The sequence below is a fragment of the Bactrocera dorsalis genome, chromosome 5, assembly GCF_023373825.1.
Source record: "Bactrocera dorsalis isolate Fly_Bdor chromosome 5, ASM2337382v1, whole genome shotgun sequence".
Classification (NCBI taxonomy): domain Eukaryota; kingdom Metazoa; phylum Arthropoda; class Insecta; order Diptera; family Tephritidae; genus Bactrocera; species Bactrocera dorsalis.
Genome location: NC_064307.1, coordinates 24,226,010 through 24,243,220, shown reverse-complemented (window position 1 = coordinate 24,243,220; position 17,211 = coordinate 24,226,010). Strand labels below are relative to the sequence as shown.

The window sequence follows — 17,211 nt, the reverse complement described above, 5'->3', positions numbered from 1 at the left end:
TGCATTTCCGACAACGACATTTGCTTTGTGCTCCCTTATTTCGCCTTCGCATGGCACTTTGTTGCTTTTGTTATTGTCGGAAGGACACAATACAGCAACAGCACACATAAACACACACAAATGTGTGGGTACATGCGCCTGCCAAGGCAGTGCTCCCATTTTCTTGACTTGTATATACGCGAGCCGCGATTGGTCCAACGCATGCGCGTGCTCCGCCTGGAGCATTTGCATTGCACTTTGCACACATGCGAGGGAAATTTCAACAGTGCTGCGTATAAGCGATTGTTTGTTTGTATATGTATGTATTTGCATGCGACTGGAAAGATGGCTGGCCATAGAATGCCTGACTGACTGTTAGACGCTGAGCTGCGCACTGGACGCGCACATCACGAGCGCACAATGCGAGCGTTGTCGGGAAAATATGGCGTTCAATGCAATATATTTCAACTGGCAATGGCGGCGCTCTCCGGGAAAGTCACTACAGTTTACATATGTACGTACACATTTACATATACATATAAAGGTATATTTATATATATGTTTGCCTATATATTTATGTATATTCGCAACTTTGCTTGCTTTGCTTTGTGCAATGCATTACTTAACACAAATAACAGCGACTTTCCCCTGCATTTTGTCGCAGAGAAAATATCCCTCTGGCCTTTTGGCATGCAAAACCAGCGCTGCTTGTACAGCTAAATAATGCAAAAGCGCATTTTTCTGCAAACGCCCGCAATATCAGAGATCCATAGTCATTCAAGCATAGCGTTTTGTTAGTCAACAAATAATACGGATCGTCCGCCTAACGTTCAAGTGTCAAGCCAGTGTTGAAATTTTCGAAACTAGTCAATTTACAAATATCCTTATACTTATCTAAGTAATAAAAAACGCGCTCGCAAGCTCAACATTTTCAATTTTCGAATTCAATCTAGTGAAAGTGCCAAAATTTAAATGAAAACATATTTCGAAGCAAAAAAATATTAATGATTTTCATCACAATAAAATTACTCGGCAATGATTGACGAACAGCATCCCATACAAGTTGCCACGTGTGAGTATTTTTTGAACTTTCTTCAGAAAAAGCAGCCAGTGCACTTGTTTAGTTATAAATGTATGTGTGTGTGTGTGCGAGGTCTGCGTTGGCTAGAAATTAGAGAACACCGACGGTTTTTTATGTGGAGACAACTTCATAGAACCGCCGGTAGTTTGAAGTAACGGTATTTTCATGGAGCATAAAAAAGAAAAGAAAATTGGACGAAATTTCTCAAAAATAAGTGAGTAGTGTGTTATTGCTTGATTTGAATGGTTATATCGTAGCACCCTCAAGTGCTGTCCAAATAGTTTTGGGGAATATTCCGGATAACCCGATGAGTTAAATAAAATGACATTTGATCATATTACTGTGGCTGTGGTCCGCCTTTAACTAGTGGTAACTCGTGGAAAATATATACAGTATCAATAATATTGCCGACAATGTAAAAGCACATGGCTCCAGACACAACTAGATCTCCTAACTTATTGGTCTCTATATTGCCGCCTTCCTGCTATTTGCAAATAAATTCAGTTTTTTGAATACTACTAATGAGCCACCTGCAGATTTCTCAAAATTTATCTATTGAGATTAAGCTCGTTGTTGTTGTTGTAGCGATAGAATTCTCTCGAGTTGACATTCCTTGGCCATATAAAAATCTGGGTACGTTCCGGTTACGTAGAATCGACTGTCGTGGGAACAGCAAGTGTCTCGTGTATTTATTGTGCTAGCGTAGGATAATCACGGAAGAAGCGGAGGGACAACCAACTTAGTAGTGATAGTGATAGTGAAACTACTAAATTCAGTTCCGTTCTTCATCCTTTATTTTGTGATTTTGGTATTATGAATCGTTTGCTGTTTACTACTACTCATACTTTTCTTAAGAATGAGAATTTGGTTTTTGTCCAGTTTTCTTGCAAGAACCGTCTGCCTTCTTTGAGAAATGTAGCTCTAATGTCGGGAACCAAGCAAAAGCGATTATAATGTTAACTCAACAATCGATTCTAACAGTGAAATTCGGCAATGTGAGCATTGCTACCTGAAACAGAATTAGCTGATTGATAACCGAGGAATGCGCCTTCGAAACCTTCCTTTTCATCTCTAGGCCTTACTGACTATTGCGAAAAATGTTAGACGACACATTAAACTATAAAACGTCCCTTAGAAGTGTAGAAATTACAAATTTAATGAACGAATTGTTAATATTGCAAATTGTAGTTATTAATATAGAACAAAGCGGCTTTACTGCGGGGATCAGTAAATCTTCTAAAAAAGGTTAAAGTTTAGGGATAGAGTTAAGGGACATACATAAAATAGCAAACTTTTTTATGGCCACCAATTTGTCTAGTTTCTTTTATGATCTGACTTGTAAAAGTTGTATACCGAATACTGAGCATATAAGCATAGAAACCTTTCTGAAAAATGCAGATGCTATATAATAGTAGTTAGAAACCAAGCTGAAATACATAGTTCAATTCTCGTCCCACTCAAGCACAAACAAGCTTTTCTCATATAGCTTTTGTCTCAATGACCACGCATTTAACGAAGTTCTGTCTTAAGAAAAGCTTCATATGATGATCGGAACAATCAAGTATTACGTCGGGACGCTGTTTTAGTAATGCTCATGCATTTTTAATGGCCAGAATGCATTCAGTAACAAGTGTCATTTAGTCGACCCCGATTCTGTTGGGTTCTGGGAGGTGCTCGTGGAATGTTTGTTGCCAAACCCTTTCCGTATGCTTTAGTAATTTTTACATGCGTTTGTTTGATATGCGTCCTAGTAGTTTGTTTAATTTAAGAATTCTCTGCTCCGCTGATGTTGTCACCTTTTCCCACTTATTGCTCATTTCACAGTATCAACTACTTCTCTTATTGCGTCAATAGTGGACCTCTTTTTTGTAAAGCCGTATTGTCTCTCAGATAATTCGCCAGCTTCTTGGATTGGTAACTCCAAGCGGTTGTCAACTATGCTTTCCTAAACCAATAGTGTCGAGCATGCACAGGGGTTGATATGATGAAGGTTCTTCGGGTGGTTTTTTTGGTTTTAGGTGTAAAACCAAGTAGAACGCTGTACCACGGATCGGGGAACGTCTCTTCTGTTTTAAACTCAATGTAAATTTAAAAAAACAGGGCTGTATTTAGTATACCATCTATTCCAGGCGCTTTGAAGTTTATGATTTTTTTCGCAATAGCTAATAGTTCTTCTTCCGTGACTAATAGTGGAGGCTGTGTAGCATTGTTTCGCTTAATATGGTAAATGGGGTCATGTGACGGGAATAATGCTTCGACAGCATTACACATAAATGATGGGTTCTTATGTTGCTTAAACTTATTTTTGAACTTCGACATACTTAGTTATTTTGTATGCCATTCCCCAGGGGTCTATGCTTGCTCTATCACAGAGCTTTTCGAAAGAGAATCAATATTACCATGTGTTGGTTTTCAATATACAATATACTCAATACTTAATGGGACTCTCAGTCTCTTTTTTGGCACATCATCAACAGCATATCATCTAAATTCAAAAGTAATCGCTGTCAATCTTTATTAATATTTATTAATACTCTTAACAATTTTATCAAATTTTCCAGAAGAAACCCAAGCAAAGGTATATTGAAGCCTAAAAGCTTATGTTCTATACAATTTTTGCATCTCTTTAATAAATTCAATAAGAAATTAACACATTTTAAACATAACGGTATTTGACAAAACTCTCAGCATGAACTCAGAACAGCTTTCAATTTGCCAAGCAATACAAAATGTATGCATATATACAAGTATTTGTATATTGAGTATGCAACATAGAAATTTGTACGTAATCACAACACAACAACTACAATATTAAGATCAAACGTTAGCACTTTAAGATAATTTGATAGCTTTGAATATAATTTCACACCTCCTCCTGCAGCACGATAAAACATTCAACTTGGAAGTTTCAAAGGTCAGCAAATGAATACGAGTAGTTTTTCCTACCATATGTAGTTGTTGTTGTTTTGTAATCGATGCGTATTGTTTACCGTTAGCCCCTTTAAAGAGACGATAAGTCAAAAAGTGCACTGAAATAATTTCTTTGCCTTTTGTTTGAGCGATGAAATCGGATTAAAGCAACAGCTTGCCACCGTATAATAATAACAAAAACAATAATAACAAAGTTATTGCATATGTGCGGCCCTTTGTTGTAGTAAGCGTGGAATATATAAACATACAAACACACATATAAAGTTGGCGTGCCGACGATGGTCCAAATTGGGGATGAAGGACTTTGTAGACGCACAGCCTTCACCTTTAAATCGCCTGCCAACCTCCCTTCAATACATATGTATTTACAGACACTCAAACACTTACATAAACACACGCACACATATACACAATCATTTATTTCCTTTTGTTGACTCATTTACGTACAAATTCGGTATATCCGATCGGCATTTAGCCGAAATGAAAGGGCGTTTCGCCTTCATATTTGACTGAGTGACTTAAATTCTTTTATAATTTAATTATAATCACAAAACAACAAAAACAAGCAGTGCACGCAACAAAAACAGCCGCACCAGACTTTGAGGGTGGAAGTCGGCGGTTTCCGAAAACCATATGCTAAGCATTTGTGTCTATTCAAATGTTGCCTCCAGCCAGCGGCACATACACATACTCACAAACAGTGGTAGCGCTCTGGTAAACAGCGGCATAAAGGATTCGATTTATTTCGTTCGTAGCGCATAAAGAGAACAAGTGTAAATCCCGTTGTTTCAAGCAGCGTCACGGATAAGAAATCTGTCAATATATTTACCTAGTTCGAGTCAAGCTTCTACTAAATACTTTCGGATATCCTTTCGTATGCGCACACATGCATATCCTTTTTGTCAGGTGTGTGTGCAGTTGTTGTGCTAAATATTGGCATATGTGTTATGAATGCCACCAGCAGGCAGCTAATCGTATTACACAGCGGCGCATAAGTATATGAAAATTTCATAGGAGAATTAAGCTAGTCAATCTGTCTTTGGCTCTTACTAATTTCCTTTCCTTTTACTATGGCATTATTTCTATTATACTCTCATTTCCTTAATCCCGTCTCACATTCACCTGTCATTTCAACACATCTAGTCACTGAATTTGAAATAGTTTTTTTTATTGAGATCTCTGGGTAAAGTGAAAACTACATATGTATTTCATTAGCCTAAACTTATGTTTATAAAAGTCAGTTAAGAAATTGAAATTTCTCTCTCGTTGGTCCTTGAAACTCTCAACATTCGGATTTCTAGAACATTAAGCTATAATTTAGTAAAACTTTTCCGCGTAAAATCCACGACTATCATATTCTGATGTTGAACTAAAATATATGGAGAAAAGAATTTTTGGATTTCCAGTAGATAGTGACGTTCCAAAGCATGCGATTCTGTAAAAACACAATACGAAAAATACAAGCGAAGTAATGTTCTTTTTTAGGTAAAAAATGTGTACTCACATTTTCTGCCCGGCGGAATGAATTTATTATACAAATTTTTAAACAAACGTCAAATCTTTTGAACACCGCGTTTTGCCTTTCCACCTATAGAGTCGCTATAGATTGTCGATTTCAGATAAATATCAGAAAACCGTGGCTCCACCCCTCTTCAGCCGATAAGGATTTGTTGGAGACTCTGTCGCCTTCTCTCGAAGACGGGTTTAGTCGATGCAATCACATTGTTTCGACTCTCCCTGGCCTCATGTGTGTAGGCCACTGGCTTCAGGTTTCGTCATTGCTCACTAAACCACATATCAGTTTTTTTCGGGTTCCACGTAAAGTTGCCCGCAATAATGGACGTTTTTGGGGTTATGGGGTAGAAGATGAGAATTTTCAGTATTTTTTTTCTTTTTTGCTATTAAATCGTGTTATTTTACCAAAAACTAGTAATATGGGAGTATTATTAGAATGTGTTGGACTTGAAGTCACGAAAAATTTCAAAAAAGAAAAAAAATTTAATTTCCAAAGTTATAGTTGTAATCGAAGGGATTTTTTTTTCCACAAAAAAAAAAAATGTACAAAATACGCGACCTCTGAGGAAATTCTTGTCTAAATTTTTGTCGGGGGAAAAAATCAACAATTAATTCGGTCTTAAAAAATCGATCGAAATTTTTAGAAAAAAAATAAAAATCACGGTGATCAGGCCACGAGTTTCATTTTGTATTCTAAAAGCTGTATAACAGCGGTGTTCGCGTACAGGTTGGCACCGAGTTCAAAAAATCATAGTTTTTGAGAAAAAAACGCGTCAAAAGTTTCACACTAGCGCTTTGAAGGTCCCCGAGCTCTCTTTGTTATTTTGGGTCGGAATAACTCAAAAACTACTTATCGGGGCAACGTGTGAAATTTTTCAGAGAATATTTTTAAGATATTACACTTAAGGAAAATGCAAAGCAAAAAAATAATAATTTTTTGAATGGATACAACCCTAACCCCTTAAAGCCGAAGCCGCGCATTTTGGCCATTAATGCAAAGTTGCAAGATTTACGGCTAGGCTCGGGGGCTTTTGAGCGTCCACATCTCAGACGGCACCAACTATTGCTGTTTAAATGATCTCACATTCGCGCTAGTTGGTCCGGGGTGTAGAATATGGACTACGAGATTGGTGACGGTTTTTCCCGGAACGGTCCTATTTGGAGATCTGTCTGGTTACAGCACGATATTGAGTGAAATATTTGGTGAAAAAATTTACGAAAGAATCAATGCAAGTATGCGGCCCGCGTTGAACATTATCGTGGCAGCAAAATACCTGGAGCTGTCTGCCCATAATTCAGCTCTCCTTTTCACGGAAGAACCTTCGCTATTATATACATATAAAAATATATTATATGGATCGTTCGGAAGGAAATTTCGCGACGTTTTTGCACACAACACCTCCGGAATAAAATAATCGAAGAAAACTGTAAACAATAACCATTGATTTTTTAACACTGCTTCAACCGACTTCAACTCCACCTACCAATATTCGGGCCGATTGATCGTCTGTCACAGGGTATCTTCGAAGTCGGACGTATGCGTATATTTCACCCGGATATCCCAGCAGTCGGAAAGTATTGTTTTACAGACGTTAACTCGACCCTGTTTATCGGAATAAATTTAGTGAATTTTTGGAACCAAAACTTAACTATAAATTTTTTAGGCCCAAATCATCTTTTAAAATGGGGTTTCATGATCCTTACCGATACTCCAAAGATACCACTAAGATCTCTAACTGATTAGTCGTCGATTCCTTCAAGCACCATTTCCTTTATTTTATTCGACAGTGCTGATCATCCCTTGGATATTATTGGCAGTTCTGGACCAAATTTCGTCGTTCAACGTGTGTCGATCCTCTTCAAATATTTTGTACTAATCGAAAAACACTTCGTCCAAATCTTTTGTCTTGTAGATTCGCCAAATGTATCGTTCGGTGAGAGAAATTGAATTTGGTGTTTTTAGATCTCGCCGTAGATTTTTATACTGAGGGTTTTTTCTGTACTTTTTTTCGAATGTTATTATAGTAATACGCTATTTGAGTGTTTTGTTTTTAATATCCCGAGTTGCGCTATAATTGTTAAACGGTGATATATAGTTAGAAGGCCAAAAAAACCAATTTTCTTAAAATTTTTTCTGAAAAAAAACTTTTTTCAAATTTATTGATTCAAAAATTTTGTAACACAGATCTCTCTATCTTTTATATCCTATTCTTTTAACTTGAGAGTTAATATTAATAAAAACATTAACTTGGATCTCCTGGAGGAACTCTTCTCAAAACAGGCGTTTTTTGCGGTAACCACTAATCTCTTGAAACTGGATTCCCTTAAGGGGTCAGTAGAGTAGTCTTTTTAAATGTTTTTTCGTATTTTCGTTTCCTTTATACCCTGGAGATCAAATGTAGAAACCCACTTTACCATTGGAATGTTTCGAAAAGGGCCCTTTTTAAAAATTTGCGTCTAAAATCGAAAATATTCGTAACGTTATGGAGGGACGTTAAATGAATTTTCTGTGCGTATTGTTAAATATTGATATTCGTCACCTGAAATGCAAAATAACCGTATCATCAAAAAAATTCGAAATTGAGTGTCTTTATTGATTACGCTTAACTATCATCAAATTATATACGTAATATTAAAGATGTTCAAACAGTTTTTCTGGTTGTCTGCGGTCATATATAAACCCAGTTTTAACAATCTTAATATTTTGTTTCACTCAGTTTCCATTTTAATTTCCGTGTTTCAATTCATGCCCACTGTAAATTTCTGAAAATTGTTGTTCACGTTAATTTGGCAATTTCAGGTGACGATATGTACATTAATGATAAAAAATAAAAAAGGATAAATTGTTTTTGAAAATTCTAACGTAAGGGGTCATACTTCTAAATTGAGTTATGGAATTTTCTTCTTCGCTTTCCAAACAAAATAATTATGAAGTAGGTAGCCTTAAATACATTTGGTCAGTACAATAAAATGTGTTATCTTATCAGCACTTATTACTTGCAACATATTGCCACAACAGTGACCAACCAGACTTGTTAATAAAGTAAGCTTTAGGTGAAATAATTTGCTGGAAAATTTATATGGACCACATTTGCATTAAGTAAACACACATAACGATACTTATAGTGTATATATACCGCATATATATAGGTTTATCTACATTAATAAATATGTACATACATATGTATGTGAAATTGCATTTACAAAAATTCATAATTAAACCGCAACTGTTGCAGCAATTGAGCAATCTGCTGCCCTTTAATGTTGGCAAATAAATATGTGGCATAAATTGAGATAGAAATCCCAAACAAACACATACACATACACATGCCCACTCAGCGATTGCAACCAAAATAACTGTCAGTGTCAACTGGCAGGCAAAAACTATGCATGCGGCGGTTTCCAACTGAAAAATTTAGTTGAGCATTTTGTGAGCAGTTTACATATCCGCATTACAGTTATTTTCATAATTGCAAAACCACAAATTCACTCCAGTTCAATTCTCATACACCCGACGCCCCCTACCCTCCGCCAACAGATCGTTCACTACGCCCGCCGGCCGCCGAGTGCTCGCTGCGGCTGGGATTTTGTTGGTCAGCTGTTGTGGACCCAATTTGTAAACAAGTCCATGGTATGACCGCAAAAGACTAGGGCTGCTGAAACAATGGTGTCGCAAGCGAATGCGAAATTTGTAATTGTGGTCATTCAATTGTTGGCTGCCCGAGAGCGAGCGTTGTCGGCTAAATAGCATGGCTGACATTTACAACAACATACCTATGTACATATATATGTATGTAAAGTATAATGGAATTTACGAGGCTCAAATAAAAATTGCTGAAATGTTTTTCTTGCCAACACACACACACACATAAGCGCGCACTCACGCACATCGATATGTAACTGTATTTATTCGTTTATGTCAACTTGCAGTACCATTGGGCCTCAAGTGTCATACGCCAATACAGCAACAACAAGCATCACAACAACAACAAACAGCACAGCAACAACAACACACATCACAGCAACAGCAACAAGCATCACAACAGCAACAACAAGCAGTACAGCAACAACAATTAGCGTCACAGCAGCAACAACAAACATCACAACAACAACCGTCGACACAACACCAATCCGCAAGCATGATGATGAGCGGAAGTCAAAGAATGTTAACAACACTGGCTACAGCATTGAAAGCAACAACAACTTCCGGCGCGACAACAAGTGACAATGGCACCAGCACCGGCACCGGCATTGGAGTTACGCACGACGCCACCAAACCGCTGCCAACAACAAGCAGCAACACAGCGACAACGATGCCGGGATCCATGGTGGCCGCAACAGCATTGACGGCGGAGTTGGGGGGTGTGGCCGGTGCTTCAGCAATGACAATTGGCGCTACTGTGCCCACTTCCCGCGAGGCGTTGTGTGGCGGTGGTGGTGGTGTCAACGGAGTGGCCTGCGGTGAAATAAACGGAAATCCGACAACACCAACCGCATCGGCAGCGGCCGTCGCCGCAGCAGCAGCGGCATCGTTTTATACAAATGTCATAGGAAATTGCAATGGCCACAAAAATAATAGCAATGCCGGCAATGATAACAAATGCTACAACAGTGTCAATATGAAGGCGAGCAATGCCAGCAGTCTTGGACAAAGACTAGAAGCACAACAACACCAACAACAACAATTACATTCACAACAACAGCAGCAAATGGCATTGCATGTACCAGTCACCGGTCCAGGACCTGGTCGACCACCCGGCACTTGCTCCCCCAACGGCCGACATCCCTTGCACCCCTCTTTGTATGGCAGCGAGCGGCAAGCATTGGCCGATTTCAATATGAATGTTGTTGGCAACAATGAGAGTATCGGTGGTGTTGGCATCGTCAACAACGACGGCTGCACCATGGCTGCCATGTACACCACAAACAACAACAACAACAATTGTATTGACCACAATGGTAATAGTAACCTGACTAATTGCCTGAATGGCAACAATGACAATACAAACAACCACGCCAACAACAACAACATGTTCCTTGCCATGCAGCGTCAAGCGGCGGACAACTGCGCAACGTTGCAACACAAACAACAACAGCAACAACAACATCATTTACAATTACATTTCGGCACGCATTTGCACGGACAATTCGCGCACGACGACCACTCGCCTTGTCCAACGCCCCCCATGCCACCGTCAACACTGCGCAATGGCAACAAATGTGACGCGCTCTCAACGGCCGCCGCAGCTGCTGTGCTCGGACTGCCAGTGGCATTGCCTTTGTCATTGTCATTGCACTTGCCGCCATTGTCAGCGTCCGCCGCTTGTCGCACCGCCTTGTCGTCGGACCCGGCAGCAGCAGCAGCAGTTGGGGGAACGCAGTGTGCCTATTGTTGTCAGCCAATTTGTGATCGTTATATAATGCGTGTCGTGGACACTTCATTTCACGAGGGCTGCCTCAAGTGCGCCACTTGTGCGCTGCACTTGGTGCACTCCTGTTACGCGCGCGATGGCAAACTCTATTGTCGCATCGACTATGAAAGGTAAATATTTGCACATGACCAATAGCATATAACTACTATATACATATCTGTGTACTCCACTATACGTACGCAAAATTGTTATACTTATGTACATATAAAAATAATAATTTCTTTGAGTTCTTTTTGCCTTTTTTAATCCACTTTTGAAAAAATATTATTTTAAGACCACTTTTTCCTCAGAAAATTTCATTAAATTAAAGCATTGGTAGATAAGCAGTTATATCATTACTAGGGTGTGTCACTTTTAAGCAAATTTTTTTGTAGAGCTTTCAATTTCCTGCCAGAGTAATTTTTTAATTAATTTTTAAAATGCTCAAAAGTCAAGCTCCAAAAATTTGTTTGGCGTAAAAATAGCCTTATTCCAACAATTTTTTCTCATATAAAAATTAAATATTTGATTACAATTTTTTATTGCTACAAACATTCACTATTAGCAGAGAAATTCTAAATTAAAAAAAAATATTCGAACCTCGGCCATGCGAAGCCATTTCCGGGGTCACCGGAACAATATACCCTTCACAGATTCATTTCTTTTAGCAACTATGTGTTCAGAATATGGAAGCTATATTCTATACTTAAAACCTTAACTTAAAACTTGGACGAAAGAAAAAAAAACTGAAAATTTGATTTTTGACAGACGTGTTTACAAAAAAAATCAAAACTTTGCGACATTTTTTTTTTTCAAAAAGTTGTAATTGAAAAAAACAGTCCTTCGTATAAGTCTTTAAGAATTGTAACTCAAAGACCTGTGGAAAATTTCATGAATATCGATTTAGTAATTCTCGAGAAATCGGCAACCGACTTCAAAAACACAGTTCCGAGAAAAAATTTAAAAACGATATCTTAAAAACTGAGGGACTAGGGTCTCCGACGCTTCCTTCTGGGTGTTACAAACTTCGTGACAAAACTGTTCAGGGTATAAAAATAAATTTATTGAAACCCGTAAACCCATTAAAACACACTATGGAGAGAAAAATAATTTCCAGTTTTCCAGAAACAAAACAAATTAGAAAAAGTCTATTGGAGAAAAATTTAGAAAATATTGCTTGACGGTCATAAAATATAGAAAACTATTAAAAAATAATTTGCCCAAAAATTTCCAACTTTATCGATACCACTATTGTCGGAAATATTGCACTAAAATTTTGACCCATATCATCATTAAAATTAATATTCGATATGGTTATCTATGTATTTGGCGGTTGAGCCATTGAGTGCTAAGACCATTGATACGGTTGTTTTATGAAGCAGCTTTATATACTTATATTCTCCTCAATTATTATTAATACTTATTTTGCGTTATTATCGTATTTTTATATTAATCTCAAACATAATAATACAAATAAATATATAATAAATAATAAATAAGAAATTAAAATAATGCTAATTTAATTTTTTTTATTATTTCGAAAAGTATTTCGCTTATACTAATATTTTGAACCTGACATGAAAAGAGTAACATAAAATTACGCCAAATCCACAGTGATAACAAAAGGTTGACACTGCGTATACGTAATGTCATGATGAGAGTATAAAAAATTAATACAATTTAATTTAAAAACTAAACAAGTCATACTATCTGATCAAATTCAATACGGATTGTCAAAAAAAAATATATATAATCACGTATTTTAATACAAATCTTTATTATCGTTAAAATATGTTGCTTTTGAGCCAGAAAAAGTTAAAGAAGTTCAATTTTCAATAACTGAAAAATAAAAATGAGAGCTTGACACGACTCACCCGTGATCAGTCAAAACAGGCTATTAAAAGAAGTATCTCTACTTAGATCACCCGCTAAAAGCAAAATAGTGGAGAGAGGCACTTTGTGACTTCTCAATATCTACATGCCTCTTTAAAACAAGTTAATTGTTAGAGATGAGAGGCTAAAAAAAGCTGCTACCTACCTACAACCTACCAATGGAATCTTGATTCACACTGCTTTATGAGGAAATCATTGACATTTTGTCAACTTATGGTCATTTTTGTTTTATCTAAACAAAATATTCACTCAACATTAACCCTGTTCCAATAAGTTAACCCTATGTTCCACCTAGGAACTACGGGAATATATATAAATAATAAGTTAACCATAAAAATACTCGAAAGGAAAAAGAATTTTTCCAATCATTCATGCCGAGAATACCCGTTTATTTATTATAATAAATTTAAGCTTTTTGTTATATATTTTTGTATTTTTTTGTTAAAGAGTTGGAAAACATAAATTTCATTAACCACTAACAAAAATCTTGTTGGATTTCGCAAAATGCGTATGTATATTTGTGTAAAAATTACGATATCTTATTTTCAATAGACAATTTCTACGCAATCGCTGCCTCGGCTGTGGTCACCGAATCGCCTGCGACGAGCTGGTCATGCGAACATTCGACAGTGTTTTTCATTTAAAGTGCTTTGCATGCGTCGTATGCGGTGGACTCTTGAAGAAGGGTGAACAGTACGTGGTGAAGCAGGGTCAACTATTCTGCCGATTGGACTATGAAAAAGAAGTCGAAATGCTGCAAGGATACGGTAGGTTCGACAACAAAGAAAAAACAAATATAATCTGAAATATTTGGTAAAAAGTAAGAATTCAAGCAAGGGTTAAGAGGGGCATAACGAAACGATCCAAGATTATTTTGTTAAGATCATGCATGATCATACATTATTTTCAAAACTTCAGACTGGATTAAGTTTGTCGTTTGTTGTGATTCACAAAAAGGGAAGAAGAAACACAAGGGTTAAAACAAGCATTACCGTGCATTACTACATTATCTGACATTACTTGACATAGCTGAATATTACATTTCCTTCTTTAAAACATGTGTTAGATTTCACAAGTAATGGAAAATAGAACCGAATCGAACCTAAGTTGCATCCTACATCCCTACCTCAAACCTTTTTATCATTACCACAACTCTCATTTTAGATCAATACTAAAATACTCTTCCATAAAAATAGATTTCTACGGCGATGACTTGTTTGCACCCAAATTAGATGGCAGACGTGGACCTAAACGCCCACGCACCATACTGAACACACAGCAAAGACGCGCCTTCAAAGCATCCTTTGAACTGTCACCGAAACCCTGTCGTAAAGTGAGAGAGAACTTGGCAAAGGAGACTGGTTTAAGTTTAAGAATTGTGCAGGTATGTACCCTCACATGTACATGATATGCTTGTGAGTGCAATCGCTAAGAAGTACTGAAATCATACTCAAAATTTTCATTACCAAACGTTAAGTCCTCGTTTATTTAATCCGCAGGTTTGGTTTCAAAATCAACGCGCCAAAGTGAAAAAAATCCAAAAGAAAGCAAAGCAAGAGCACACGAAGGGTGCGAGTGACTCGCAGGATTCTCAAGAATCGGACAACAGCAATTTGGCGAAGATTAAAGACGAGGCGCATAGCGACTGCGAGTCGCTGCTGGAGTCACCGTTTTCCGCCTGCGGCAGCAGTGGCGGGGTAGGTGCTGGTGGTGGCGGTGGTGGTGTTGCCTCTTGTGCGGATGGCGCGGTAAAAATGCGCTCCATCAAAGACGAAAACGAGAATACGTCATTTAATTGCATGGAAACCAATAAAGGTGCGTTGCTAACAATGATCAAAAGAGGTAAGAGTCCTGCCTTGGCGCCTCTGCGCCGCTCAGCGACTGCTCTCTGCTACTATGTAGTGCGTACTTATGCTCAAGTGCAAAGTGCAAAAGATGCAAAAGCCGCGGAGCATAAGATAAATGTGGAAAAAATTAAAAATATTAGCCAACAATATTGTCTCATTATACAATTTAAATTCATTAAATTAGAAAAAAATTAGTAGCGGACGGTTTGAAGAGTGGATATTCAAAACAGAAAAACTTTTAATCACTGATGAGTTTAATTTGCCAATTAAGTTATGCTAAGCATATTTAATTGTTGCTTATTTATATAATTGTGGCAACCCTGACCTATAAATTATTAATCATACTTCACCAGATAAAGGTAGTCCTTGAGTTGTGTTATCGAAACCGATAACCGCTATGATCGAAGATAGCCAAAACGAAATCGGGAGGCGAAGTCAAGTAATTTTTTCTAAATAACCTGTGTTTATATGGAGAAAACCAAAGTTACCACGTGGTGAAATATTTTAAAATTAACTCACCACATAGTTCGAACAATCTCTTTCTTGAAGGAAAGAGAAACAGAAGACTGCTGATCGAAAATTAATTATCAAGTTTCGTTCTTAAAAAACTTCAACTATATTCTCTCTAATTAAAAAGTACTTAATTGATCCCAAAACCTCAGGTCAGATCAGGTCTTTAAGCTGAGTTATTCTTCACTGTCTCAAAGTTAGTGTGGAAGATTTCTTTCCAGTGACCCTCTTTTGGGACCTTAGAATAGGACAATGGAGATACAAACCTGGAAAATTTGAACCTAAAATGAGCCAGGTCCATCTGTTCATCAGGTAATACGAGAACTAGTTCCTCAGTTTTGTCCATGCCTTTTTCTTACCAAGAAATTTCTCATTTGTCGGAACCGCCGATATCAGGTCACAAACTGAGCGATCAAAATCAATCTCATACTTTTTTATTTAACAAAATATATTCACAAACTTTTGCATAGATTATTGTTCAAGGAAACGCTGTACTCTCCGCAAAAAATGCATCTGGGAAGCTATAAAGCTTCGGTACAGCCGTAGTTAACATTTTTTCTTGTTTTCGTCCGTCACACACTCTTTAGGACGCCGACAAGGTCCACCGTCTTCGGTGTTCATAGCACCGCTATGGAAACAATCAATGAATGGTTACTTTCGCAGTTAATTTTTTAGTACGTGTCTTTTTACTGTAGACATGGAGTAAAAAAAGGCGCGTTCAAACTAAAAGCTCTTGAAATCATTCCTAAAAAACTAAGGACATTTTATTCCGGCACTTATATCTTTGCTAACGAGTTTTTCTATATAACTTAATTCTACTAAAATAATTTTTTATCATTAAAAAACTTAGAAAGCTTATCATCTCTTGACATTAATTCACTTTATTTAGAAAACTGCAACAAAACGAACGAGCCTTTTCTGAGCACCGTACTTGGCCTGAGCTACTCCACATTTCAACAGCTGATGGGACCGCTGACGCAATCGCCCATGGTGAATCCCATCGATCGGCTCTACAGCATGCAGAACTCCTACTTTCGGCCGGAGGAACTGGCTTACAATGGTTGTTCCAAAGACTTAGTTGAGCCTTAGAAATGGTGGTAGTGCTCATATGAATAAAATATTATTTGATATAATACATTTTAGTCGTGATAGTTGTGTATAAATAAATATATGTATGTATAATTCAACGTTAGTGAAAGTAAAATAAACAATAATATGATTTTATAAAAACACAAGAGCGTAAGCAAAATGGCAAAATCAAAAATAAAACGGTACTCAAGTTTATAACGATAACGATACCGATTATTAGCGATTAGTAGCGTAAAATGCATAAGAATAAAAAACAAAACAAAATTGTTGAAAATAAATTTTATTTACTAATGTATTCAGTTATTGCGATGTTTTCCAATTTTTACAGCTTAAAGGAACTATACCATACCCATAGAGTGTCAAAGTTTACGAGATGTCTTAAAAAGAGAACATATAAGCTAAGCCGATCGCGAACTTGTACTAAATATATCAACAAAAGTGAAGCTATAACATATTTCCATCTTCCTGCCGATTTGTGAATTCCAATCCAAAAAAATGGAATGAATGACCTAGAAATGAATCGAACTAATTTTAATTTCTGTGTTTTGATGTGACCTAAATTTAAATAAGATCGTTCTACATCAACCGAACCAAATTGTAATCAGGAGGGCCAAGGTCTTAGCTATAAATTCCGAGCGTTTTTCGGCAATCGCTCTATTACATTTGATAAGTTGTCATTCGTGTTTTATATCAATAAATTGTTACCTGGTTTTAGATGCTAATAATACAGAGAATGCTTCCACCGACCAGTATCTTCGTGTCATGCATATCCGGCTATGCCATTGATTCTGCTGATTGGCCAGGTTTCACATCATTATATTTATAGTACATTATTTTAACATTTAGGATTGTCATAATGGATCCATTTTTTTATCAGTTTTTATCAGTTCCAAGCCGTAGCTCTCAATCAGTTATAGCCGAGTTTACTACAAGGCGCCAACGTCCTTCCTTTACT

The 17,211-nt window shown here is 37.2% G+C and overlaps 1 protein-coding gene across 1 annotated transcript; it reads left to right on the top strand.

Annotated features, from left to right (window-relative positions):
- The first annotated feature begins 736 nt into the window (after nucleotides 1-736).
- LOC105223966 (uncharacterized) lies at nucleotides 737-16,523 on the top strand. Its single transcript, XM_049458251.1, has 6 exons — nucleotides 737-1,051; nucleotides 9,437-11,048; nucleotides 13,363-13,577; nucleotides 14,007-14,194; nucleotides 14,310-14,625; nucleotides 16,057-16,523. Exons 1-6 carry the CDS (start codon nucleotides 1,015-1,017, stop codon nucleotides 16,254-16,256), a joined length of 2,568 nt encoding a protein of 855 aa, XP_049314208.1. The 5' UTR covers nucleotides 737-1,014; the 3' UTR covers nucleotides 16,257-16,523.
- The last annotated feature ends 688 nt before the right edge of the window (nucleotides 16,524-17,211 follow it).